Genomic DNA, 25,934 nt, shown 5'->3' with positions numbered 1-25,934 from the left:
GATAGAGGGCAGTTTTCTCCCTGTGTCTGAGCAAGGAGGCAGGATGCAACACTGGGGCATGAGTAGGTAGTTGGGGGTGCTTCCTCTTTCTCTCCTTTGCTGCCACTTTAGGGCCAGCCACCCTCAGGCTCTAAATAGCATCTGCACATATATCTAGCTCTTTGGATTGCTCACATGTAACTTGTTGCAAGTATTTGATACCAAGAATTCTGAATGGCCATCTTGCTAGTCAGAGTGTGGCTTTGATGGAGCCAAGAGCAACAGAGACAGCTTCTGGGGCTAGGGTGGGGAAGGTGAGTAGATGAAGCAGTGCTCTTCATAAAATCAAAGTACTGGAAGGCCCTCAAGAGGTCTTCTAGTCCTGCCATGAGTGCAGGGGACTGGACTAAGTATTATCTAGACCATCCCTGACAGATGTATGTCTAACCTGCTCTTAAAAATCTCCAATGATGGAGATGCCACAACCTCCCTAGGCAATTTGTTCCAGTGCTTAACCACCGGGAGAGAAAATTTTTCCTAATGTCCAATCTAAACCACTCTTGCTGCAATTTCAGCCCATTGCTTTGTGTCCTGTCCTCCGAGGTTAAAGAGAACAATTTTTCTCCTTCCTCCTTGTAATGATTTATGTACTTGAAAACTTATGTCCCCTCTCAGTCTTCTCTTCTCCTAACTAAACAAACACAATATTTTTAATCTTCCCTCCTAGGTCCGGTTTTCTACACCTTTAATCTTTTTTGCACTTTTCTCCAGTTTGTCCACATCTTTCCTGAAATGTGGCACCCAGAACTGGACACAATACTCCAGTTGAGGCCTAATCAGCACAGAATAGAGCCCTCTCCTTTTCTCTCACACCCCCCTTTGTTCCTGCATGTGGTATCTGCTTCTTCTTTCTTCTCCCTCCCCCCCCCCCCCAGCCCTTCCTTCCTCTCTCATGCTCAGGGTGTGGGAAGGGGTCACATGCTGCATCAGGGGCCAGAACGTGGCAGGAGCAGGGGGCTTGTCCTGCCCGTTGCTGCTGCCATTGGGCAGTGAGTGTGGTGCTGGGGCCAGGTGTTTGGCTCCCATTCGGTGGTACTGGAGTGTGAGGGTGGTTGATGCAGCTTGCTGACTAGGCTGGATGGCCATTGTGGACTCCCAGTTTCAGCCTCACCCTTTATCTACCTGCTGGATCCCTGGTGATGCCAGGGGTTTGGTTGATCACCAATTTTGGGGTCTGGAAGGGACTTCTTCCATGTGGCAAAACTGGCTAACCTTCCACCTGGCATCCAGTTCTGGTCTGGGGGTTAGGGGAGGGGTTAAATTACAATTGTTGCAGTTCAGCAGGTTCCAGTGCAATTCATGGATTAGAAGAAGAAGAAAAAAAAAAAGTGTCCGACTAAGGTCCCTGTAACCTATTGGGCTGTCTGGGTACGACCATGTTGGGGAGGGGAAGGAAGCTTCTATCCCAGGCAACTCCTGGCTCCTCTCATCTCATCTCATCCACCTTCAGCGTGGAGGAGGGGAGTGGGTCAGGACTCTGGCCAGTGAGAGTCCCTTGGCAGGCTTGAGGGAGCAGAGAGGACAAACTTGAGGATGGGTATGAAGGCTATGTCCACCAGGGCCATTAGTGCCCACTGGGAAATGCACTGGAACAACACAAACTACACAGAAAGTAAGTTACTTACCCAGTTTGGAAAAAGAGAGTTTTAAATAAAGCTGTGGCCTCTGCATTTAAACTTGTCATGTCTGTGTCTCATTGTTTCCATGTGCACGTGAAGTGCCCTTTGTTAGATTGGATACATTAGTCACACAATATTTTTTTCTGTTCTGATTAGATGAGTAACTAAGAATCAAGTTTGAGTGTCACATTCAGGAGTTTAAAGTTTTGCAAAAGTGTTCTCCATTATTTAGCTTAAAACTTATTTCCATGAACACTCCTGCCACTAATCTCATTCACAGGAATATTCTCAGAAAGTGGATGCAAGAGGGGCATAGAAACAGGTGGAGTGAACGTCATGTTCTCTGAGTAATTAATGGAAAATATTTTGATGTATTAGCTCAGCTCTATTCACTCATTGTCAGCTCACAGAATTTTTTTTTCCTCCTCTCTCTTTCCCTTGTATTAGTCTACTCTGCAGTTGATTGGCAATCAAAACACTAAAATGCTATGAACATGTAAAGTGCAATCTAAATGCAACAGAGGGTCCTGTGGCACCTTTAAGACTAACAGAAGTATTGGGAGCATAAGCTTTCGTGGGTAAGAACCTCATTTTTTGCATCTGAAGAAGTGACGTTCTTACCCACGAAAGCTTATGCTCCCAATACTTCTGTTAGTCTTAAAGGTGCCACAGGACCCTCTGTTGCTTTTTACAGATTCAGACTAACACGGCTACCCCTCTGAATCTAAATGCAGTTAAGTATAACATGTTATTGTTAAGTATTATGGTAATTAAAATAGACATTTATGAAAAGGATCCATGTGCTTTTAAAAAATTCAAGCACTTGAGACAAGGACAGTTGTTTCTTACAGATCTGTCTTCCATTTCTAGGTGAAGGGAAAAATACAAAAGAAAGAGACCTGGGAAATATAGAGATTTGTGTTTCACTATAAAAATTGAGGTTGTAATACAGGGACATTGAGAGGGAAGAGAGTGTTGTGCTTAAAGCACGGATTAGGACTTAAAATCTGGGTCTGATTCCCATCTCCACCATGTTCTTCCAGCATGATCTTTGACAAGTCACTTAGGCTTGGCAATGCTGAGCAAAGCATGACAATTTGAGATTTCAAAATTTCTCTCATTCCACATTGGTATGGAAGAGGCCTTTCAAACATTTTCACAGAAATCTCATGAGAGAGAGTATGCAAACATCAATCTGAGAATAGCCAACAGCCTAGTGGTTTGGGCACTCAATGAGGATATGGGAGATCCAGGCTTGAGTCCCTGCACTGCCTGATTTGAAGAAAGGATATGAACCTAGGTCTCCTACAGTCTAGTGGTTAGGACTCATGCAGGGTATCAGCTCTCCTAGGGTCTGTTTATCATGAAAAGCTTTGAAAAGGTCTTTTATATCACTGCAGAATAAGAAAACATTTTAAACCTCAAAAGTTTTCATGGGATGGTAAAAACATTTCCAACCCAACTGTAGGCCTAAGAGTTTAAGTCACTTTTGAAAACGGAATTTAGGCCTTGCATTATTAATGAGACCAACTCCTAAATACCTTTAAAAATCTGGGCCTTGTGTTGGAGCAACCTGAAGGGTTATTAAATCACTGATTGAACTAAAATACTACTAAATTAAACTAACAACCCATAACAAAATACAATCAGGAACTTTAGAAAGGGATCTGCAAAAAGGGTAGATGTGCTACAGAGTAAGTCCTCCAGGAAGTGCTACACTTCCTATATGCTCCAGAGGCAGTCTTTGGTTTCCTGTGACACACTTACTGATGGGGCATAAACAAAGCAGCCCAGGACAATTGTTGCAAATGTATGTGTCTTGGTTGGAAGCAGCTTACTTCCTACAGGCTCCTCTCTCCAAGCTGTAGGAGCCAGCTCCTGTCATAGACTTTGATGCCCTGATGGAGATGATGGCGCTGCTTTTTATAGTCACTTGCCAAGACTTCCCATTGGTCAGGATCAATTCTAAATTCCTTCCTGTCTCGCTTGCATGTAGCTTTATAGCAGTGGTTCCCAAACTTGTTCCACCGCTTGTGCAGGGAAAGCCCCTGGCGGTGGTTTGCTGCTCCAGTTCCAATGGGAGCTGCTGGAAGTGGCGGCCAGTACGTCCCTAGGCCTGTGCCGCTTCCAGCACCTCCTATTGGCCTGGAGCAGTGAACGGCAGCCACTGGGAGCCACAATTGGCTGAACCTGCAGATGCGGCAGGTAAACAATCCGGCCCGTCCTGCCAGGGGCTTTCCCTGCACAAGTGGTGGAACAAGTTTGGGAACCACTGCTTTATAGCAAAGCTTGAGATGTCCCGTTCTTGTTCCCTCTGATAGATGCATACCCAAGGCCATGCTACATGGGGAGCTGTCTTCCAACCTACTCAGATGGCCCAGCCAGCGAAGTTGTCTCTGCTTCAGCAAAGCTGTCACACTTGGTAAATTTGCCCTTTGAAGAACCTCCACATTGGTGACTATCTTGCCATTTGATGTTGAGTAAGCAGCATAAAGAGCATAGGTGGAAACCATTTAACCTTTTATCCTGGTGAGCATAAGTTGTCCATGTTTCCCCACCATACACAAGAGTGCTGAGGACACAAGCTTGGTAACTAGCATTTTAGTCTTTATGTTAATCTTTGAGTTGTTGCATGCTCTTTTAGTTAGTCTGCTAAAGGTGGTGTCAGCCTTTCCAATGTGAACATTTAGTTCCAGTGAGGTTGGTGGTCACTGTAAAACCTAAGTAGCTGAATATTTGGACTACTTCTAGCTGGTTTTCATTTAAGGTGATTGAAGGATCTCATGGAACCCCCTGTCCTAATACACCATTCTTAATGCTAATGGTGAGAACAAGTGCCTGACAAGCACTTGGAAGGTGGTCCATGAGTTCTTGTAGTAGATCTTCATTGTGGGTGTGACGTTGTCTAATTAAAATATAATCGTGCAACTCATTATTGCTACCACTGTTATATAATTGCAATGAATCTTATACAAAGTATAATACAAGGACAGAAAGGGTTAAACAGTTTGCAGGCTGAATGTCCCAAAGCCAACCTTTAAAGTCATGTTAGAAAGCATGTGAATGGTAATGAGGACCATTCAATGTTAGATTGGCTAGAATTTTGAAATGCAAACCTATATTGTTAGAAATTAAAAATGATACTAATAGTCTGTGTGTACTCATAAACGTTAGCCATGTAAACAGAAGTTCCTGTCTGTCACTATAACTATTAATTCAAAGACCAAAAGGGAATATTAATATTTAGATGAATCTTGGGTGAAAGTGTCATTGTCTATGTGTCTCTTTGAATCATAGAAAATCAGGGTTGGAAGGGACCTCAGGTGGTCATCTAGTCCAACCCCCTGCTCAAAGCACGACCAATCCCCAACTTGAAGTTTGAGATAGACTGCCTAATGGATAAATTGCCCTATGTTAATTTGTGTAATTAGTTACGGATGAGGTTTAGAAAACAGAAGGTTACAACAAAAGCCTATTGTTTATCCAGGACTGTATGGTAAAGTAGATACTAGAAAACTGTATAAATGACTTGGGGTCCCAATCCTTTTTATCTCAGCTCTGCTTATGCTTCATCAAGGGAAGTTTGAATCACCAGATTGAGATCCCAGTTAAGCTGGTACACCCTGAATGCGATATTGGACATTGGACTTTAACCTATGGACTAAATTCCAAAAGAACTCTTTGAAACTACAAAAGCTCACCACTTCTGCTATGAATCTGAACATCAAGAATTGAACTCATCTGTATGTATATTGTTCTTTTAACCACACTTTTCTTTTTAAATAAATTTTAGTTTAGTTAATAAGAATTAGCTGTAAGCATGTATTTGGGTAAGATCTGGAATATTAATTAACCTGGGAGGTAATGTGTCACATCCTTTGGGATTGGTAGAACCTTTTCTTTTATATGATGAAAAAGATTCAGTAATCTTCATCATTCTTGACTTAGGTACCTGGATGGAGGCCTGAGGCTGGATCACTTTAAGGAAACAGTTATTGGCTTCTGAGCAACTAGTGAGGTAATAAATTTACCAGCCAGCACAAAACAGCTTCTTTAAGTATTGATATATCCACCAGCTTTGGGGATTGTCTGCCCCATTCTTTGCAGTTCACCCCCTAATTGAATGACCTCAGCTGTCCCCCCACCCCAGGATCCCAGTCACAATGGGCTATGAGGGCAGAAGCATCAGCGAATAGGAGTCCCTTGATTAGTACCTTTTTGATTTTAGTGAAGCTCTGTGAAGAGATACAGACAGCTTCAGATACAGGAAACCTCCAAGTCATGTATGATGGCCTGAACAAAGCTCTAGGTCCCTCTCAAATTTCACAGTGGTGAAATCCTTCTAGATAAAAGTAAGCAGTTGTCTCGAACACTATTCGGAGCCACACACACAAAAGAATCACCACCACCAGCGAATCACTGGACCAAATACCAACTCTACAGGTCATGCCAGAGCTAGATGTGGAGCTCACCATAGAAGAGCTAAGCAAGGCCATTGATTTGCTATCAAGTGGCAAAGCTCCTGGAACAGATGGCATCCCAACAGAAATCCTCAAGTGAGGGAAAGACAGCCTACCACCTGCATATCTTCATCATCTGCAACTTAAGTGCTGGAAAGAAGGTGAGGTACCACAAAAGATGTGAGATGTGAACATGACCACTCTATATAAAACTAAAGGTGAAAAGGGCAACTGCAACAACTACAGGGCTATATCACTACCAAGTATAATGGGGAAAGCTTTCGCAAATGTCATCTTAGTGTACCTACAACAGCTGGCGAATTGTGTCTACCCTGAATCACAGTGCGGATTCAGGGCTGGAAGATCAACTATAGACATGATATTTTCTCTGTCAACCCCAGGAAAAATGCAGAGAGCAAAACTGACCATTGTACATCACCTTTGTGGATTTAACCAAAGCATTTGACAGTCAGCCAGCAGAGCAGGTCTATTTACAATGCTAGAAAAGATAACCCACCAACCCTGTTAAATCTTATATGTTCATTCCATGACATGTGAACTGTCCAGTTTGACAGGTCAACTTCGGACAGCTTTGAGAAGAAAAGTGGAGTAAAGCAAGGATGTGTTCTTGTCCCTATGCTCTTTGGAATCTTCTTCTCGGTAGTCCTGAACTGCACATTTAAGGACATGAATGATGGAGTGTATCTCCACAAAAGATTGGACAGGAAACTCTTCAACCTGTCATGACTTAAGTCAAAGACTAAAGTACAAAAAGTTAGAGTTTGGTTGTTCTGCTCTCTATTTTTCTGTTGATTACCATAAAAAAAAAAAAAAAAAAAAAAAAGAGAATCGGAATCTGGTCCAGTGTTGGGAAGTTTAGTATGAAACATATTCTCAAGTACTGAATATGTAGATACAAACAATAGAAATAGTGACTGCAACAAAAACAAAACCCACTACACTCCTGGATTCAGCAACATCTCCAAGACCAGCAGAGGATGTGTGCCACTACAGCCATTTTAAATGGTTTTTTATTCTAATACAACAATATATGGCCCCCATCTTGCTAGCATTTAGACTTAGAGAAACCTGTTTCTCTTTATGCATGTGAGTAACCACACAATGAGACTACTTGTGTGCATAATGGGAAGCATGTGCCTAAATGGTTGCAGGAGCGGGGTCTGCAACTCCACAATAATCCTGTGTTGTTTATTGCACATACTTGTGTTAGCATTTAGATGGTTACTGGGTTGTTTTCTCTAGAGGATAAAGTGTACCAGTGGTGTTTGTTTGGTTATCCTCACTCCCTCCTTTCCCTGCTCCAGGGCAGGAAAGTGCTAGCAGCTTTGGCTCGCAGGTTGGCAGGAAATTTAAAACGGCAGTGAGCCGCTGTTTGGACAAACCCCAAAACATTTTTTTCATTGATACAAGAGCCTATTTAAGGTGGGAGTCCACTTGTCAAACTTAGGTTTCAGTGGAGTCTATCAGTAGTTGTGAAACCATTAACATTTATTGACATACTCTCCACAATGAAGATGCTGCTGAGTTTGGTTGTTCTGCTCTCTATTTTTCTGTTGATTAGTTCAGCTCCTCCAACCTGCTACTCAAGGATTCTGTCTTTGAGCAAAGAAATCATGGCATCATTTAAGAATTTACAGAACACTGAACCTGTGGTGAGTTGATCTAAAACACTACTTAGATTGTTGCTTTTGAAACAAATCTCCCTAGGAAAAAAAATTGCAATGTCTCTATTCTTTACTACAGGACCCCTGTGTGGAGATGCTGCCAAAGCTCTACTTGGACATACATGTAAGTTTACACTATTCTTTCTTTACAACCATGAATTAAAAGCAGCTAATGAAAAAGAGTGCAAGTATGGGATCTACTTTGAGTATGATTTGAAGCTATTTTTTTAAAATTTAACTAGACTAGAGAGAAACAGTGAAAAGCAGCACTGTAGGATCTCATTTAAAAATAAAGATGTTTTTCTGAAGTTTTTCTTGTTTATAATTGTGAAAATTATTAAAACCACCATTTTTAAGTGAGTAACATTTGTACATTTCTTGTAATGGAATATTACCAGCATGTAATGTATGCATGGGAATGCATGAGAATAGCGAAAAGGTCAAAAGCAGAATCAAGACTCTTGTCTTCATGCCACATGTGGCATATCTAGTTCATTCAAATTGCTATTTTAATGAATTCAAGTGGAGGAGTGCATTGCTGAGTTTCTCTTTTTTAATCAGCTATCACTTCTTGAGCTCTCTGAAAGTTTTCCATAGGAGACAAAATAATGGCAGCGATAATAATAAATGCATGTCCATCCACCACAAAGGATGCGTGTGACATTCTTTTGTGCAAGCACCTTAAGTTCCAGTGCTAAGCAGTAGAACATGCCGTGTTATGCTTTCTTCACAAAGAACTGGGAAAAACCTTAAGTTTTGTTGGAGGCAGCATAATCTAATGAAGTCAGTAAAGGGCTGAGACCCAAGAACTCCTGGGTTCTACTCCCAGCTTTGCCACTGACTCACTGCATGGCAAAGTGCAAGTAATTTAGCTTCGGTGCCCCAGTTTCTCTGTTTTCAAAATGGGGACAGTAATAATTTATTCACCTGCTTTACAGGAACATTGTGAAATTAGTTTACATTGTCAAAATACTGCACAAATGTTAAGTGCTATGAACAAAGTTCCACCTGACTCTTACACCACTGTGCAGTGGGAGGGAGGCAAATTATGACAGAGGTCTTGGTTACTGTATATTGTAACAAACTGAGGTGCTCCTATTGAAGGAATAGACCACATTCTCCTGCATATAATTCCACTAACTCCAGAGGGTTATGCTGGCATTATCCTCTACTAGAGAACATAAAAGGAAGCCAGTGATTGTATTGAACTATGAGAGCCAAAACTGGAGGGGGGGGGGAGAAGGAGCGGGGGAGTCTATGCAGTTACCAAAGATGGAGCAGACAATCCTGTTATGAAATACTGATTGTTGTTTACATAATAAAGGATTTATTTAAAAAAACAAAACAAAAACCCACACATGTACATAGAGCTGGGAGCTGTGAATTCCCATGAAAGGGAATATTTGAGAGTGGCCAATGGGTAGTGCAAATCCACCAGTACTGCATAACAGTTTTACAAATCACCCTTTCCATGCCTTGCAGAATTATTGTGTGTTGACAAAACTCCGTAACTTTGTGGCATACCCCGCATGCCAAAGAGTGCCGCAAGTGAGTGCTCTGAAGGAAAAGATCCGGAGCCTGTACACCATTATGATCTCCTTCTGCAGGAGGGTATGTCAATGACCATACATTGCTACTAATACGGCTGCTTCCAGGGAGATCCAACTGCCATTGACTTCAGTGGAGTTGGATCAGGCCCCAACCTTGATATTTTCCACTGCCTTCTGCCTCCCTACTGCCCATTTATAACACTAATCATTACTCTTATTTCCCCAGGACTTAGTGTTCCTTACTGACGATTGTGATGCTTTGGAAATCCCTATCCGGTCTCCTACTGATCCCTCTGTCATTCAGAGCTAAGAGTCAGACCACAGGAAGTACCTGGGATGGTTTAAAGGAAGTCAAGAGCCACCCAAAAATGCAATCAACTACAACATTAACAACCTTGTTCTTTTTCAAGCACACCAGCCCTATTATCTCAGACCTACCCATGTTTCTCAGCCTTGGCAGGAAATCTGCATGCCTTACATACCTATCAAGCTGCTAGCGAAACTATGGTTAGAAAGTATTTTAGTCATTTGATGTTTTCAGTTTAGCCAAATTAGAAAGTATGTTTTGTTTGATCAGAAATTAAATGCTGGGTTTGTTACTCTTTCATGAATAACTACATTCATACAAAGAAAAATATATGATTTGTATTCTGACCTAGTGGTTCCTCTCTCACTTGAGGTAGGCTTGCAATAGTCTATTTTTTCTAAAGCAATTGGTAGAAGAAGTGTTAGTCTGTAGTCACAGACATCTCTGTACTTGTACAGTTTATGTACATGTATGTGGATAGCTTTTAGTGTCAACCTTGTGTGTATAGAAAGTAACCCTTTAGTCAGTGGAAATCTCAGTGAAAAACTAAATAAAAAACCCTTCTACCCAGAGAAGTCAGCATCACATCAGATCCATTTCACGTACACACTGAAAGATATCACCCCTCTAGCTTCTTTTTCCACAATCACCCTATAACTTGGGTTTTTTTCAGCATGAGCTGTTTTCAGCTTTGTTTCCATGGCAATGCAAACGTTTCTGTGCCTGCACAATGAAGCTGTGCTTAAAAACACATTTGATGACATTTCTAAACATTTTAGGAAACACCCATTTTTAAATGCTAACTTTTAGTACTACTAGAGTAATGTTCATTTTTAATTCTGTTTCTGTGTTACAAAAATTTAGCTTGGTGAGACAGCAGTTCAGGAAGCTTATTCAGAACTTTGAGTGATAATTGAGTCATAGAAATATAATACACATATTGGATATAATAAAGAGCAAGACTGGAAACACCATGAAAGCATCCCATCTAGTATGAGGGCCTTGTGGCCCTGAAATGTGTACAGGGAGTGAGCCCCTTCAACCTTGCAGATCCTGGGGACCCACTTAGAAGAAACTCTCCTGAGATCCATGGAAGTGGCAACTATACACATAGATGGTTCCTTCCTCTACTCTGTGCTGCTGGTTCCTCCTTCATGAGCCTTGATGCTGGTGGTTGGGGTGTTGTTCTCAGGTGTTACCAACTCTCATGATTTTAATTGCCAATCTCAGTGTCTGGTGTTTTCTGACAGCCCCAGCTCCTGGAGTCATGCGATTGTGAGAATCTCAAGTTTCATTTAAAAGAGACATGGAAGTTCCTAGCCCCCTCCTGACTGCAGTGAAGAGCTTGGAATCATGAACCCCAAAGGCTCAAAAGTCATCAGGCAACTAAAAAGAACCCCTAAATTATCTTTTTAAAAATGTCAAGGTTTAGGGGACAGGAAAGAGCTGACATTTTTGGAACATTTGGGGTTACCCAATGCCACAGAAACTATAGTCTGGTCTCAGCTGTGACATGCAGCACTTGGTTCTGATCAGGGAAGAGGGGCCATTAGAATTCTTCAGCTGCCTCTCACAGATTTACATATCATCAATAGCAGCTGCTCCACAAAGTTGGATCACATGGTGGCTGCTCATGAGCAGGGGCACAATCGTGCCTGGAGTTCTTGGGGAGATGGGTTGCACCTATTGGATGAGCTTCTGAGGAGGGAGAATGTTCTAGTGTTTAGAGAAAGGAACTGGAATCAGGACTCCTACATAATGTTCCAACACAGACCTTTGTGTGACTTTGGACAAGTCAATGTACCTTCTCTGTGCCTCATTTTACTCATCTCTAAAATTAGTATAATAATATTTTCCTACCTGACAGGAGTGCTCTGAGTTTAATTAAAAGGATGGGATATTTTCAGAAAGGCAAAGTATTGAAGTATAAATCAAAATTACCATATAGATTAATGAAGATCTAAGCAGAAACAAAATATGCCTACAGAAATCAAAAGGAGCTTGAGAATTCCAATAAAAACACATTGCCATAAGCAAAAATGACTAATTCCTTTGCTTGAAGAATAAGTTTGACCTTGACTCTATTCAGGTGTGTTTTATTTACATCTCAACAGTCCCATGTGTTCTGAATAAGATTTATTTGAAAGCCATCCCGAGAACTTCTATAACCCCAGAATATCCTGTTAGACTGCATGGAATTAAGGGCCAGTAAAACACCAAGTCAGAGATGTAAAACAAGCACAATGAGAGTGAGGAGGTCCCCCTCCACCTTCATATTCTGATCTCAACCTCTTCCAATTTCTGTACGATCTGCAAATCTCTATATAGAAAGGCATCTATAATACCTTAAGGCCTTGTCTACACTAGAGAAATACAGTGTGCTAGCCACCATTTCATTCCCCTGCCATGCCTGGACTACACCCTCCCCACACCCCCATGTCCACATGCATTCCCCAAATTTCTCCTAACAGTGCACAGGCATCCACACAACCATTTTGTTTAACCTTGCTTCCAAACAAGGCTCACCATCATGTGATCTTCAACTGGTGCACTGCCAGCATGGATTGAAGTGCTGATTTAACAGCCCTAGTGGTCTCCAACCATACCACAGTACGCTGATCACTGCTTAGGTTGTTTGTCTAATGTGTTTTCTGCTCAAGCCACTTCCCTCTATGGAAAGTACTATACAACCCTTAGAACTCATTTGTAAGCAATTTGCCAGCCTCAACTTTTTTGATAGCATTGACCTAAGGTCAACTCCTTTAGCAGCAAGTGTGTTTCAGAAGAAAACTATTAGCATGCTGGCAGCAGGCCAGGCAGAGCACAAGTACTGGTGTCTCTCTGGGGCAACCAAAAAAAATCAAGTCACAGCTGAACTCTGCTAGAAAAACACTCATCTATAATTAAGTGTCTGAGCACTTGGACATTTGGTTTAGCAAACAGTGCTGGGGAAATATTAAGGGCCTTACAATGCAACACAACAAGGCCCCTGATAATAATAGCCAATCCTGGGCAGAGGGGCAAACCTGCTCATTTTGGGAAGGCCTGGACTTGACCTTCTATGCAGCCTGATGTGCTACTAGACAGTATAGACGCTCCCTTTGCTGCAATGCTGAGGGATGAGGAAAGGGCAGAGGAGAAGGTTTGCTCCATAGTCCAGGCACACCACTGATGAGGAGCTGGACTAGAAAAATGCCTAAGAACATGCCAATACCTGGGGATCCTGAGGACAGGGCTGGATTTCCAAGTAGACACAGTAGGCACATGCCTAGGAGCACCTAAAAGTGAAAAGTTTGTAAAAAATGAAAATTTTAACTGACAGCATGAAAGTCAGCTGCAGGCGGGGGGGAGAAAGGGAAGGGAGAAGAGGATGCTGTGCCTAGGAGTGTGAAAGGTATAAATCCAGCCCTGCGTGAGGTCCACAGATAGTATCAGAGGCAGTGACCAATCCAGGTTGGGAAGAGGAATTAGGAGACTAGAAATCCTCTACAGCAGATATATAAGCAGTTCACTGTAATATATACCAATGGGAACTGACTTTTGCAGGGTTGGGGGATAATGGAAGGGATTTCTGGGCTCCAGTGAACACTGAAGTTATCTATATGAAATGGACATACTGCATGTGGCCTTACATCAGGGTGGAGGTAACCCCACTTGGGGATGGAAATACCCACTCCCTCCCTTCCCATTTGCAGAGTGCAAGCAATAGCTGCTGAGCCCCTCCATCAACCCACTGGTTCAGCTCCCCTAGATTTCATGAGGTCATTTGGTGCCCACTTTGGTATCCCCCCTCTTCCCCCCCCCCCCCCCCCAACAGCAGATGTCCCCACCAGCGGGCTGAGCTACACCCTAGGGTCAGCCCATAATGGAGTACAAGTGGGGAATTTCCCTACTCTATTTGAACTGAACCCCATGGCCCTATCTTCAGGCATCTCCCACATTATTCCCATTCCCCCCCATATTCCTTCCCCCACTTTAGGCTTATTACATTTGTGAAGCCTTTACTATTTCTAGTCCTAGGGCAAAGGGCCTTTCAAGAAGGCTCTAGAACAGAAATTGTTACTTTTGTACGGCTAGTGATTTTAGCATTTCTTAATTTTCATGACTGCAATGAAGGCTATGCTACACTGTTGGTACAATCTCATTCATTTACCAATGGTTCATTTCTCCCATGTCGATACAGCCTACGTCTGCATGAGCTGGGAGAAGAAGCTGAGTGGTATTTACACCATGCCTTCTGGATTGGATTTTAACAGCTTATCTATTTCCACTTAGTGTTTATTTTATTCCCAGAATCGGTTCTGTCTGATCTTTTCCCACTAAGATATATTCCCAATGGTTTCAACTCAGACTATCATGTCTCAAATGCCACCTTTAATGGGAAAAATACTGAAAGCAGAGCTAGTGCTTACATTTCACAGCTACATACAGTGGCCCAGTTCACCCCAGTGAGATTCATGGGTGGGTAAAGCACCATGTGAAAGATGCACAGGCACCTCTCTTCTTAGGTCTCAGTGGAGGGTGCTCTTCAGGATCAGTGGAGGGGTAAGGAGCAGGGACTGGGCAGGAATTAGGGAGACACATCCTTTTAGTTGCTGTGCACCTCATGTAGTCATTTTACAGCAGTGCAAAGCAAGTGTAAAATGCTATGGAATTAGATTGGTAGCAATATATGTTCACTTTGCACCATTATACAGTGACTGCAAAAGGTACAGAGCCATGAAGAACCTGGCTCATTGTCTGCCCACTTGCTTTGTGGAAAAAGTAGTAAATAAAAAGTAATAAATCCTGGGGCTAGATTATCTTTCCCTGGATCCCCTCTGCAGGCAGTAAACCCTGTGCAAGATCTCTCCATAGGACAGCCATGGGCAAAAAAAGCCATGCCATGGTGATAGGGCAGTGTTCTTCTGCTCACCTTTGGAAACACCTTGAAGTGCCCCCCGTAAAGTATTCTAGAGTGGTAGTAAGCTGCTCAATGCAGATCCAAACTCCAAAGAATGAGCACCACATTTACTGGGGGGGGGGGGGGGGGGAACCACCAAACACACCACACACCTCTTGGACTTCCCTACATTCTACCCTTAGACTCACAGTAAACAGCAATCCTGAATTACTGCCCTAAACTGCATTGCCAGCCAGCCAGAAAAATTCAAACAGTAAGGGAACTGCTGCTATCTTTCTAAGCCAAAAACATATAGTGTCGTCCCCCCACGCCCAGAATAAGATTGTGATCTCACGAAAACAAATTCTTAATCTTCTGTGCCTGTGTCCATATTAAAAGCCTCAGTACAGAAGAAAAGCACATCCTTGGATGATGTAATATAGCAGTTAGAAAATGATAAGCTCTGAAAATAAAGCCAATAAAAAAAAACCCACAAATTTTTGTCTAGACATCTTTTTTTCCTGTGTGTCTCTCAAAAGAGAATGTGCTTAGATTATTTTTATGATGATTTTGAGTCCAAACAAGCAGGAAAATTAAGAGAATCCCTCCCCTATATATTTTGTTAAGAATGGGAAGATGTTTTATTTGATTTCATAATTCAGACTAGATATTTGTTCTATCAAGGCACAGAGCATAACTTTACATTACAAAAAAAAAGTGTCCCTTTTGAAGAATCTGGACCCATTCCTATACTTTAGAGCGATGTTTGCCAACATATGCAGGAAATATTCTACACATAGGAGTAAGGTGTAAGCATGTTCCACGTGTTAAGGTACATCTACACTTGGAGCTAGGGGGGGTGATTCTTAGCTTGCATAGGCATACTCAAGCTAGCTGTCATTGAGCTAGTGCCATAAAAATAGAGTAGCCAGAGTATCATGGGCAGCAGCAAGGGGTGGCACTGGCTAGCCATGCCATGTACAAACCTGCCTGAACCCCAGGGGTATGTACATGAAGCAGCTAGCCTGTGCTACCCCTGCTACACAATCATTTTTAGCACCTTAACTCAAGGACAGCTAGCTTGAGAATGTCTATGTGAGCTGTGAATCACATCCACAACTCCAAGTTTAGATACACCCTCACCCAAGAAAAAGTCCCCACAGATACACAAGTTCAGTAGCTGTTCCCACTATTATGGGGCCTGATCCAAAGTGCACTGAAGTCAGAGTTTTCCATGGACTTCAGTTGACTTTGGATCAGGGTCATACTACAGAGGCTATATACTTCATAGAATACATTAGAAATGATACACTGTCAGGCTACTACAGGATAGGAAACAAGCCCAACAGAGGGAGATGCTTTTTTCTGAAAGGCTTATTTTGTTTTGTTTACAGGGTAGAGACCAGGGAAAGGAGGGAGAGCGCTTTTTTTTTTATCCTGACCAAAACTTATAGATTTAGGGCTCATTCATTCACTATACCCACTGAACCACAGTGGCAGCTCCGCATAGCTTTACCACCTCCAGGGGAAGCTCTCTGCAACAGTTTCCTCCTCTGTGTAATTCAGATAAGTCATTTACCTCATAAGGGTGAGAGTTAGCTAGCTATTTTAAGGGTATGCAAGTGTGAAACACCAGCACAGTGTTATCTTGGGGCATCTTTTTATTATCTTGTCATCTCATCTTTGTGTTCTGGGTTTGTACAAGGTGCTGTACAATCAGGTCCTGAACCATGCGGCTGCTGCAATACAAATAATAAAGGCTTGGTCACTTTTCAGGGAGCAGGGGGAGACAGCACCACACTAAGGGCACAATTCTTCCTAGACCTTCCAGGGATGCTGGGGGCACATGCACACTGCTACACCCCTTCAGGGCTGGACCATACTCACCACACTGTGTTGGGCCTAATCTCTGGCCCTTTCTCTGGTACAGCCCTGTGACAAACTGGTTGTCTACAGTTAAGGCATAAAAAGCTGAAGAACAAATCAAGGCTACTGTTTTTAGAAGGAACTTTTCAACTTCCTCTTGCAGTGGGTGGGGGTTGAAATAGGATGTTAAAATGGAACAGACTATGGCATATATTCGAGATATGTCCCTACATGGGTTGGGTACCTAAGCAACGTCACCACCATGTTTTTTAGACATGGTGACAGCAGGCCATATCTTGAACCTTACCAGTCTATAATAAAGATAATGTTATATATACACAGAACCTTTTATCCTAAAGGAGTCCAAAGTGCTTTATGAATTACTGTAGCACCTACAAGGCCCATTTATAGATCAGGATTCCATTGTGCCAGGCGCTGTATAAACAGAACAAAGACAACCTCTGTCCCAAGGAGCTTACAACACACAATACATACACCACCATTTCATTTAGCTGTGTCTGACTGGCATTCGGCATCACATAGTGCAGCAGTGTGGGAGAGGGGAGATTTTGGCTACAGACATGAAGACAAATTCCTACCATTCATGGGATCTTTGAGAATCCTGCAGAGTGACAGGAACTCCGTGCCAGACCCTCTACTGGTGTACATGCCCCTAGCTCCATTTATCGCAGCAGGAGCAGTTGGTGCTCAACAGCTTTGAAAACCAGGCTACTTATCAAGCAGCCTGACTTTAGGTGCTTTTTTTAAATCTTGGCCTTGTGCAATGATGTACACAGGCAAGGATGCCTCGCTAACCCCAACAGCGATCAGCTGCAGCATGTGTTGGATGCCACTACTCTTTGTTGAAGATAACTAATGGTTAGTATTGACTATATCATCCACCTACTTTTTAAAAAATAATCCAAAGTAAGAGTTCTCTTACGGAGAAAGAAGAAGCTCTTGTGTGGCATCATACTTGTTACCTAAACTTCCTGATGAATTATGACGGTGTCAATTATTCCCTAGAGTTCTTCATGCCAGGCATCTTGAAATGGCACAGCCTGCCCATTCTTCATCCAGGACAGGTGGTAGGAAGAAAAAAGGGCAATGCAAGAACATTGTGTCATCTTGTTTACTCAGCTAAAGTCCTGAAGCAATGCTTTTCTTTATTGGCTCACATCCTTCTGTCAGTTTTCCTCCACTTTTTTTTTTTAAATCAAATTCCATGTAAACCAAATGTCTGTCATCACTAAAAAATTCATGCCTAGAGTGAAGTTATGCAAATGGAATTATTCTAATCATAACTACCTTCAAAAGGAGAACCACAGAGATGTACTCAAGAAAATCCATTGATAAGCGTAATTATGTTAAGCTTTTTCAGCCATCTCTTTATACATAAAGAACAACTACTCTTCACATATATAGAATTTCATCAGTATGGTACAAAACTAGGCAAGTAGCTAGGCAGATAAAGAGGAGAACTCCAAGTGCATTGCATACAATTAGTTACACCTCATAGTACTTCAGGGTTAAGAAAAAGAGCTGCAGAGAGGTTGACACCTGAGGGCTTGTCTACACAGGTGTAGCTACAGCTGAGCTGCTGTAGCACTTCAGTGTAAACACTATCCATGCTGAGGGAGGAACTCTGCTGTCAGCGTAGGTAATCTCCAAGAGGTGGTAGATTGGAAGAATTCTTCCAGCGACCTAATGCTATCTACACTGGGGGATAGGTTGGCTTAACTACATCGCCTAGAGGTGTGGATTTTTCACACCCCTGAGCAATGTATGTATGCCACCGTAAGTTCCAAGGACAGACAAGTCCTACGTTTGACATTTTTAGTTTTTAGACACAAATTAGGCTGCTTGTTTAGCAACTTAAATATGGTTTTATGGACCTAACTGTGAATGTTGTGGCATAAATGACTTGCCCAAGGTCACACAGCAAGTTAATGGCAGAGCCAGGAGTAGAATGGTGTCATGTTCTCATTATTACCTTTACCTATTCTCCCTAAAAGAGGGAGGACTATCACTCTGGTTACTTAGACACATCCAGTGTTTTTCACAGCACACTGGGGCTGATTAATGTTGCATTGCATTTACTCCATGTCAGATCTCTCTACCAGCCCATATGTCACATGTTCCCAGTCAGACAGACTGGTTCCAGTGGGTTCATACAGTTCATGTGAGTTTGTGAGAAGCAGGAGTAGGACCTAATGGTCATGGTAGAAAACAGTTTGCTCATTTGACTTCAGTGAACAGCAACCAAATTTTAGCAGCAAACAGCAGCTTCAGAATAGTCACAGATCTCTAGAGAGGAGAAATATTCCCAGGAAGCTCTGACAGGCAGTCTGTGGATGCACAACATTCAAATGAAACATTGCTGATTTAAGTCAAAATCTGACACCAGCACTCCGATTGCAGAAGGAAACAACTACCCAAGGCTTTGGCTGCCTGCAGTCTAGCAGTGAGACTGATTGGACAGTAAGGGCCTGGGTCTCCTTTGCCTTACCTATGTAATTCAATAACTCCATGAAGTTACAGGGGAACAACTGGTGTAATTGTACATGAGAGAACAAGCAGGCTCAGGGAACGTAGTGAAGATACAAGATGGGGTGTATGGAGGGGCATGGGAGAGACAGACAAGCAGCTTCAATCATGGCATTAGAGTTAGATTTTCATCTTGTCTCTTAATGCCTAATCATTTATATTTATGTAACAAGCCAGTTTTTTGTTGCAGAGGATATAGGATCAGAAGATCTCTCTTAAAAAGTATTACAGAATAGGAACACTTGAGCCACTGAATTATGCAAGAGTCTGCCACAGTAACAGATAAACAAATGTTGGTTTCAGACTCAGTGGCTGATGGTTGTTTACATCACAGCCTAATCTGCAGTGCGTGGAGATCTATTCTCATTGGGATCTCTTTTGGATGTTCTGGTACTTTGGTTCTGCTGCCTTCTGTTGCAGAGGAAAAATTTGACATCTGAGAAAGAGGAGCAAAAGCTGCCAAGCCCCTTCCACACCCATTGAAATCAAGTGCTCAATATTTCATAAGATTCAGCCTCTCCATAGATGAGCTCACACATATTAGAGGTATAAGAAGTCCTGGTAGTTCATTTTGTGCCATTGGGCATCGGCACAACTCATAGGAGGGGTTGATTCAGAGCCGCTTTGCCTTATGGGTGCATTCTACATTGCAGAACTCCTGAGCATACAGAAGCTGGATGTCACCCCTTGGTTCCCATTGTGAGGTGCACATTATAGTCCCCTGTACAGCCAGATAGCTGGTGAGTGCTGAGAGCAAGTTATGATCCTTACCTGCTTTCCTTTCTTTCTGGTTCCTAGAAGACTAGGGAGGAAGCAGTCCCTGCCTGTGCTCCCCAAAGTACAAGGGCTTCAATTCTGCCCTTAAATGATCTGTGTAAGGGTGAGGAGGCTTCCTACACCCCCTCCTACCATTGCTCAAGCATGTGATGGCCAAGCACAATCTGTCCTTTGAATTCTGGGATGCGATTCAGCTGAGGAATTGCAACAAACCAGCCCGCTTAATCTTTTATTTGGGGCAAGCTGATTTGTAAAGATACTAGTAACCCAAGTTCACTTCTTCAATTTAGAAAACATTGTTTTAGTCCCAGCATTCCAGAAGTTGAGCGCCACTAAAAAGAGAACATTTCTGAGATAGAATTACCATTGAAATTGATCAATTATTATGAAAGAAACTAGAGTCTCACAATTACATTGATAGCAGCCACATCAGCAACCAGAACTTAGACCATTTAAAACAAAAACAGAGGCTTCCCTGAAAGAATTTTGGACTGGTTATTCTCATCATATTTCTGCTGGTTTTACAATCAAAGTTCTTGGCACTTTACTTGCTTTTCCACTGTCCACCAATTTATGACTTTTGGAACCACATCCAGATTGTAGCTCAAAAACTCGCTGGGTAAGTATTCTTCCCTCCCACCCCCCACTCCCCATTTACTTCATGGAGAGTTAGTTTCAGAATCAAACAGCCCTGGTATTAAAAACTAAAAAATATTTTGAGAACACAGATGCCGAAAATTATGGATAGTTGGAAGGAGATCATGGTAACAAACGGGCACCCGGCTCAGTTTTGCCTGTATAAATATGGAGTATGACAGACTATTTCCAAATGTAATTTATATCCAAGTTAAATATCTGAGCTCTACTGAAGAAATAAAACTATCCAGACTTAGTCGCAATGAGTGCACTCTATTCTGAGCTTTTTTGGGGGGCCAATCATTTTAATGGACCCCTTCAGTTGCGTCTCAAATCCAAACAATAATAGAAATGATGAGTGGCAAAGACCCATTATGTCACAGAAGCTAAAGGTGGCAAAACCATATTAGGATTACTTCTATGAAATTGCAGCATTGTCCCGACAGTACATCTTCTAATGTTTTTAAAGCCTGGACAAAGACCCAGAAGTCTCAAGCATCGGATACCTTTTCTCATGCCAAGTAGCACTTTACTTCATAAGTGGTCCTACTAACTTCAGTGGAATTACTTTAGGGTATCATAACCTGGGCCCAAGTTAAGCAGCTTCCACTACCCTCTTCTGATGGTCAGAGGGGTCAATAGGCTGCATCACAGGGTCAATGTTTTCCTGGATACTCAGAGTAAAACAGAGTTGGTCAAGAATTTTAGGAATGTTTCAGTTAAAAAAAATGGAGGGACAAATTTTCTAATCAGCTCTACTAAATTCTCCCTTTTGTAGAGGCCCTTCTCCGATTTCCACATTTGCCAAATATCTTCAGAGCAGCCCACCTTCAAATATCCATCATAAGAAAGGCTTTTGTCTTTCTTTCCTGTTTACAAGAGACATTACTTATAATAACATTTACTTCAGGGAATCATGTTTCCCCTGTAAAAACCTCTATTGTTTGTGATCACATGGGTTCTAAAAGTTTCACTCATGCTAAATGTTGACAGCATGCAGTGGTCTGTTTCCATACAGCATTTCAAAAGATGCGTGTTCCTTTGCTTGATGACTTCCTACCCTTTGAGAGTTACTTTTCATGCTAAGAACGTCCCTCTAAGGGCATGATTCTGTTTATCTCAGATGGTCTTGCTTCCAGCTTTTTCTTTTGTCACACTTTTGAAAGTGTCCTAGCAGTGCTTCCTAATGGGAGGGTTCTGTTCCTCAGAGATAGAGTAGAGATCATTAAGTTAATGCCATCACCTCTCCCAGGCAATTATGAAGTGATGAGAAAAGAGAAAAATCTATAGTGTCTCTCAAAGCCCTTAGGTATCTGAGTCCCTGGATAACAGAATCCTAAGACTGGAGGGGATTTCAATAGATCATCTAGTCCAATACCATGCACTCAAGTAATAACTAGACCACTGCTAACAGGTATTTGTCTAACCCATTCTTTAAAACCTCCAATGATGGAGATTCTACAACCTCTCTAGGCAATTTGTTCCAGTGCTTAACTACCCTGACAGTTAGAAAGCTTTTCCTAATGTCTATCCTAAATCTCCCTTGCTGCAATTTAAGCCCATTAACAGGACAATTGTTGTCAGCTAAGTGTACCTGCTCTGCAGGTGAACTGATGGCCCACCAAAGGCATTATCGTCTTTCTGAGGAAATGGAACACTCACCAAGCAGGTCAAGCCTTTCTGATGAGGGATATTTGAGGTGGGCTGCAGGAGCAGGTGACTGTGACCCTGACTCAGGGGAGCATCTGCTTAAGTTCATTCCTGTTCAGCACAGCATTTAGAAGCGGACTTAAGTGCTCTGCTGAATTGGGGTGCAAGACTGTACATGCCTGTAACATGAAACCTTGCCACAGGTACACGTTTCTCTTAGATTTATCAAATACAGATTTGACTACTTCAGCAAACACTTTACACTACATCATTATTAACCCTGGTCATTCTTGCTGACCTGATGTGATGGTTATAGTAGCATGTTTATTTAAGCTGTTCTGCTGAAGGAATATGAAGTTTTACTTATGTCCAGCAAAATCACAATCCCATTTATATAAGTGCGCTGTTAAAAGTTAGAATCTTACAAACAGCTTATTAATAATTAATGGTAACAAGCACTAATAGATGTTATGGCCCTATACAATAAGAAAACCATGCAATAAGGCCTAGTTCTGCAACAGTTAGGCCTGGGCGTAACTTCATTTACTCTGAGTTCAAGGGGCTATTCCCATAAGTAAAATTACTCATGTGCCTCAGTGTCTACAATAGTGGGTCCATATTGTATAAATTGAAAAAGAAACATTAAAGTTAGTATATACCAGTCAGTGGAGAGTAGAAAGAATAGTCACACACAATTGAGCACTTCCTTTTCAAAATTCACTACTACACACAGACTTATATAGTTAGTGGTATTGCAGACAATGCCTAGAGGCCCCAGTTGAGGGCAGGACCTCATTGCGGTGGGCAGAGAGCGTCTCTACCACAGTTAATTTACTACCTTAATCAAGAGTGTCAAATATACAGCACACCAGCTGGATTCCACCCACAGAATGTTCTTATGTGCCCTGGATAACCTATTCAAAGTCTGGAGAAACTATTTTTTCATTTTTTAAAAAGTAAGATTGTAGCCCAAATGGTTACAGAAATGACTTTCTAAACATGACCCAAGCGTAACTGATGCAGTAATGTCTGCCTCAGTCTGCATGAGGCATAGAGGGGGCAAACTCCCCTGTATCCTAATCATCCAATTGGAGTGTCTGCTTGTCATAGGGTTCCACTCACCACTAGGGCACCTCCTCCTGGTTGCTCTGGGGATTAGCTCCTTCCAGGTCTGATGCCTCCTTCTGCTGCTCATTCATGTGCACTGCTGCCTGCCCCTCTCTCTCTTTCTCCACAACTCAGAGTGCTTTCTTTTCATGGCTTGGCCCTCTGACCAGGTCACTATGTTTTCCCCCTGCTGAGGTATCAAAGTCTTTCCATTCACTACCCAGACTGTGCTACTTCCCCAGGCACTAGTAGGGGAACTCAGGCCTCATCTGCTACTCTGGGCTCCAGCTCAGGGATCCTTTAATCAGCAGTCAAGATCTGTGCTGTTTTAAACCTCACTGCCCTTTTCCTACACCCTCTCCCATAAGTAGGTAGCATTCTGCCCAAGAAGTGGCTACAGACTCCCTCACTGCAGCCCATTTCTACTGTTGGTTTGATACTAGCCCCACCTGTGCCTTCTCAGCTGGGCTCCCTCATCATTCAGGGGACTACTTAGGCCACCTAATTCCTCTCAGCTGTGGTCTATCTGGTTAATTGGCCCCTTCTCAGCCTCATTAACCCCTTCTAGGCTATTGTGGGGGTGGACACCCCATCACACTACTCTAAAACCCACTTGATTGTTAAGATTAAACTATTTAACCCTGACCAGTTTAGTGGAAAGGATGAGTGTGGCTGGGTGAGTGAAGGCCTCTGGAATTGCTGCAGAGAAGGAGAAGAGAAACAGGGAAATGCACAGACCCGCTGACAGGGGGGGCAAAGGGGGCAATTGCCCAGGGGCAAGGGTGATTTAAAAGAGCTCACGAGCCCCAGTCCTTTTAAATCACCCAGACAGGCTGCAGGGCTCCTAGGCGTGTGAGACTGCTCCCGGCCCCGTGCTTTGGGGGGCGCCGCAGGCTGGCATGATTGGCCAGCATTGGCAGTCCCAGAAGTGACAGATTTGTCACTTCCACCCGGGCTCCCCCTGGGAATTTCTGTTGCTGGGCCTGGAAATGCAGATTGGGAAGGAAGAAAAACAAAGGGCAGGGATAGCAATGCCTAAAGGGGAGCAGCTTTCTCAGACAGACAGTGATGACAGTGACCATAAGGCACTAAACAAACAATAATTAAATGTTTAATTGTTAAAAGGTCACATTCCCCGTTAGAGCTCTGCAAATCTCCTGACATCAGTGGGTGTTCATTCCACTGCTGGGAGTGTATAGACTTCACTTTCTACCCTGGCACACCAAACATAAACAAACTCAGAATTTGGACCACTCTGCCAGATGAGTGAGATCCATGATCTAAAGAGACAAGACAAACACCAGAAAACAAATGGGAAAACAACTGCACAAAATGGGGAAGTGACTTGCCCAGGGTCACACAAAAGTTCAGTCGCAGAGCCAGGAAAGAACCCAGATCTTCTCTCCGGTGCCTTATCCACTAGAATATACCGTCCTATCATTGCCATAATTAAACTACTTCCAATGCTCACATTCTGCAGCAGCACTTTCAGACATTCCGCATTGACCACTTCTCTAGAAGCATTTGAGACTTTTGTAACAAGACTTTCATACCCACCTGGCTTGGGACTTCATTACAAATCTGAAAGTTGGCCAAGAGTCACAAACTTTTCTCGGGGTGTGGAACTTTAGGGATTTTGTACCCAAATGAACTGAAATAAGAAACGTTCATGTACATTTGTATAAACAAATGCAGCCATGTTTCATATAGCTTGGCTTCACTAAGTGAACAGGCTTTGGCCAGAAGAGATTAATTCTGCTTTAAAGAAGGCATGATAGCAGCTTGGGACAGTGAATCTTGTTTTAGGAAAGAAGCTAGCTATTGATCAACTGTAGTCCCGCTATTTAAAGCTTTACTTCAACAATTTGACTGAGGGACTGACCCTATCTTCTGACTCCAAAATTGATTTCATTTTAGGCCCTGCTTGCTGAATACCTTGATTTGTGGAGCCATGGCTTTCATATTTTGGACAAGGCTTACTGGAACTTGCAGATGCAGGCGCTGATCTGGCAGGAAGATAAAAAATCCAAATCACTTATGACAAGTCTGAAATGTGAACTGCTAGAAAAAGCTGAAGAAAACAGCCTGTGTGAGGAATGACTTCATTTCATGCTAAGCAATAGGTGACAAATATGAAGCTTGCAGGCCTGGCAGAAAAAGAAGAAACCTCATAAAGAAAGATGATGTAGAGATTTCTAGTAACTTTTCCTCTGCAGTTTATAGTTCAGTGTTTATCAAGCCTAAATAGGTCCATTGGTACCAGCAGCCATGCTTTAGCTCAGATGTCCCACCTGGCTTGGGGGTGTGTGGGGAGGCAGTTTCACTCCCATGTCCTACCTGGTTTGCTGAGAGGAAGAGGGAGTGGCCCCTTTCATCTTACACCACAATCTCTTTTAAGCAGTTGGGACCCAGCCACTCTCATCTTATGGGACTGATCCAAAACCCATTGTTCCATTGACTTCAGCAGGCTTTAGATCAGGCCCTATATGCAGAAGAAGACAGAGAGGAATACTAATGGAAAGGACCATCACAGGGGATGGCAAGAGGGCATGGGCAACAGCTTTTGTGCATTATTTCCTCTTTAACAGCAAGCCAGACACTGAAATGGTCCTTTACACCATACCTACTACTTGGGCCTGAAGGTGACCTGGGAGAGGAGAATGTGTTTGTGCACTTTTTTCCTAAACAAGTGTTTTTAAAATATTTGGTGCACCTTTCCCCCGATACACATTAGAAATAATAGGTCTTGATTCCTTTGGTGTCACTAGAGGACACTGTGGAGCACTGGAGAACTGGTGACATCATGACA

The 25,934-nt window shown here is 42.6% G+C and overlaps 2 protein-coding genes across 3 annotated transcripts in view; one reads left to right on the top strand and one right to left on the bottom strand.

Annotated features, from left to right (window-relative positions):
• Nucleotides 1-23,545, bottom strand: part of STK32B (serine/threonine kinase 32B) — a 321,652-nt gene extending 298,107 nt beyond the window's left edge. Inside the window, exon 1 of one of the 2 annotated variants that reach the window (XM_042855471.2) lies at nt 23,141-23,545. The gene's annotated coding sequence lies outside the window, so the exon portion shown is untranslated. The remainder of the gene's footprint in view (nt 1-23,140) is intronic. The other variant, XM_008170158.4, reaches the window with a different exon arrangement.
• CYTL1 (cytokine like 1) lies at nt 7,477-11,691 on the top strand. The gene is made up of 4 exons (XM_005300261.4): nt 7,477-7,791; nt 7,883-7,927; nt 9,286-9,414; nt 9,580-11,691. The coding sequence occupies exons 1-4, from the start codon at nt 7,648-7,650 to the stop codon at nt 9,661-9,663; spliced, it is 402 nt and encodes a 133-aa protein (XP_005300318.1). The 5' UTR covers nt 7,477-7,647; the 3' UTR covers nt 9,664-11,691.
• Nucleotides 23,546-25,934: the final 2,389 nt, after the last annotated feature.

The sequence above is a fragment of the Chrysemys picta genome, chromosome 5 (genome assembly GCF_011386835.1).
Source record: "Chrysemys picta bellii isolate R12L10 chromosome 5, ASM1138683v2, whole genome shotgun sequence".
Lineage (NCBI taxonomy): Eukaryota > Metazoa > Chordata > Testudines > Emydidae > Chrysemys > Chrysemys picta.
Note: the sequence above shows the minus strand (reverse complement) of the source record. Positions and strands in the feature narration are given on the sequence as shown.

Coding starts and splice junctions, on each gene's coding strand:
- CYTL1 (XM_005300261.4), top strand. CDS start 7,648: ATGAAGATGCTGCTGAGTTTGGTTGTTCTGCTCTCTATTTTTCTGTTG. Junction 7,792..7,882: donor TACAGAACACTGAACCTGTG/GTGAGTTGATCT, acceptor TCTTTACTACAG/GACCCCTGTGTGGAGATGCT. Junction 9,415..9,579: donor TGATCTCCTTCTGCAGGAGG/GTATGTCAATGA, acceptor TTATTTCCCCAG/GACTTAGTGTTCCTTACTGA.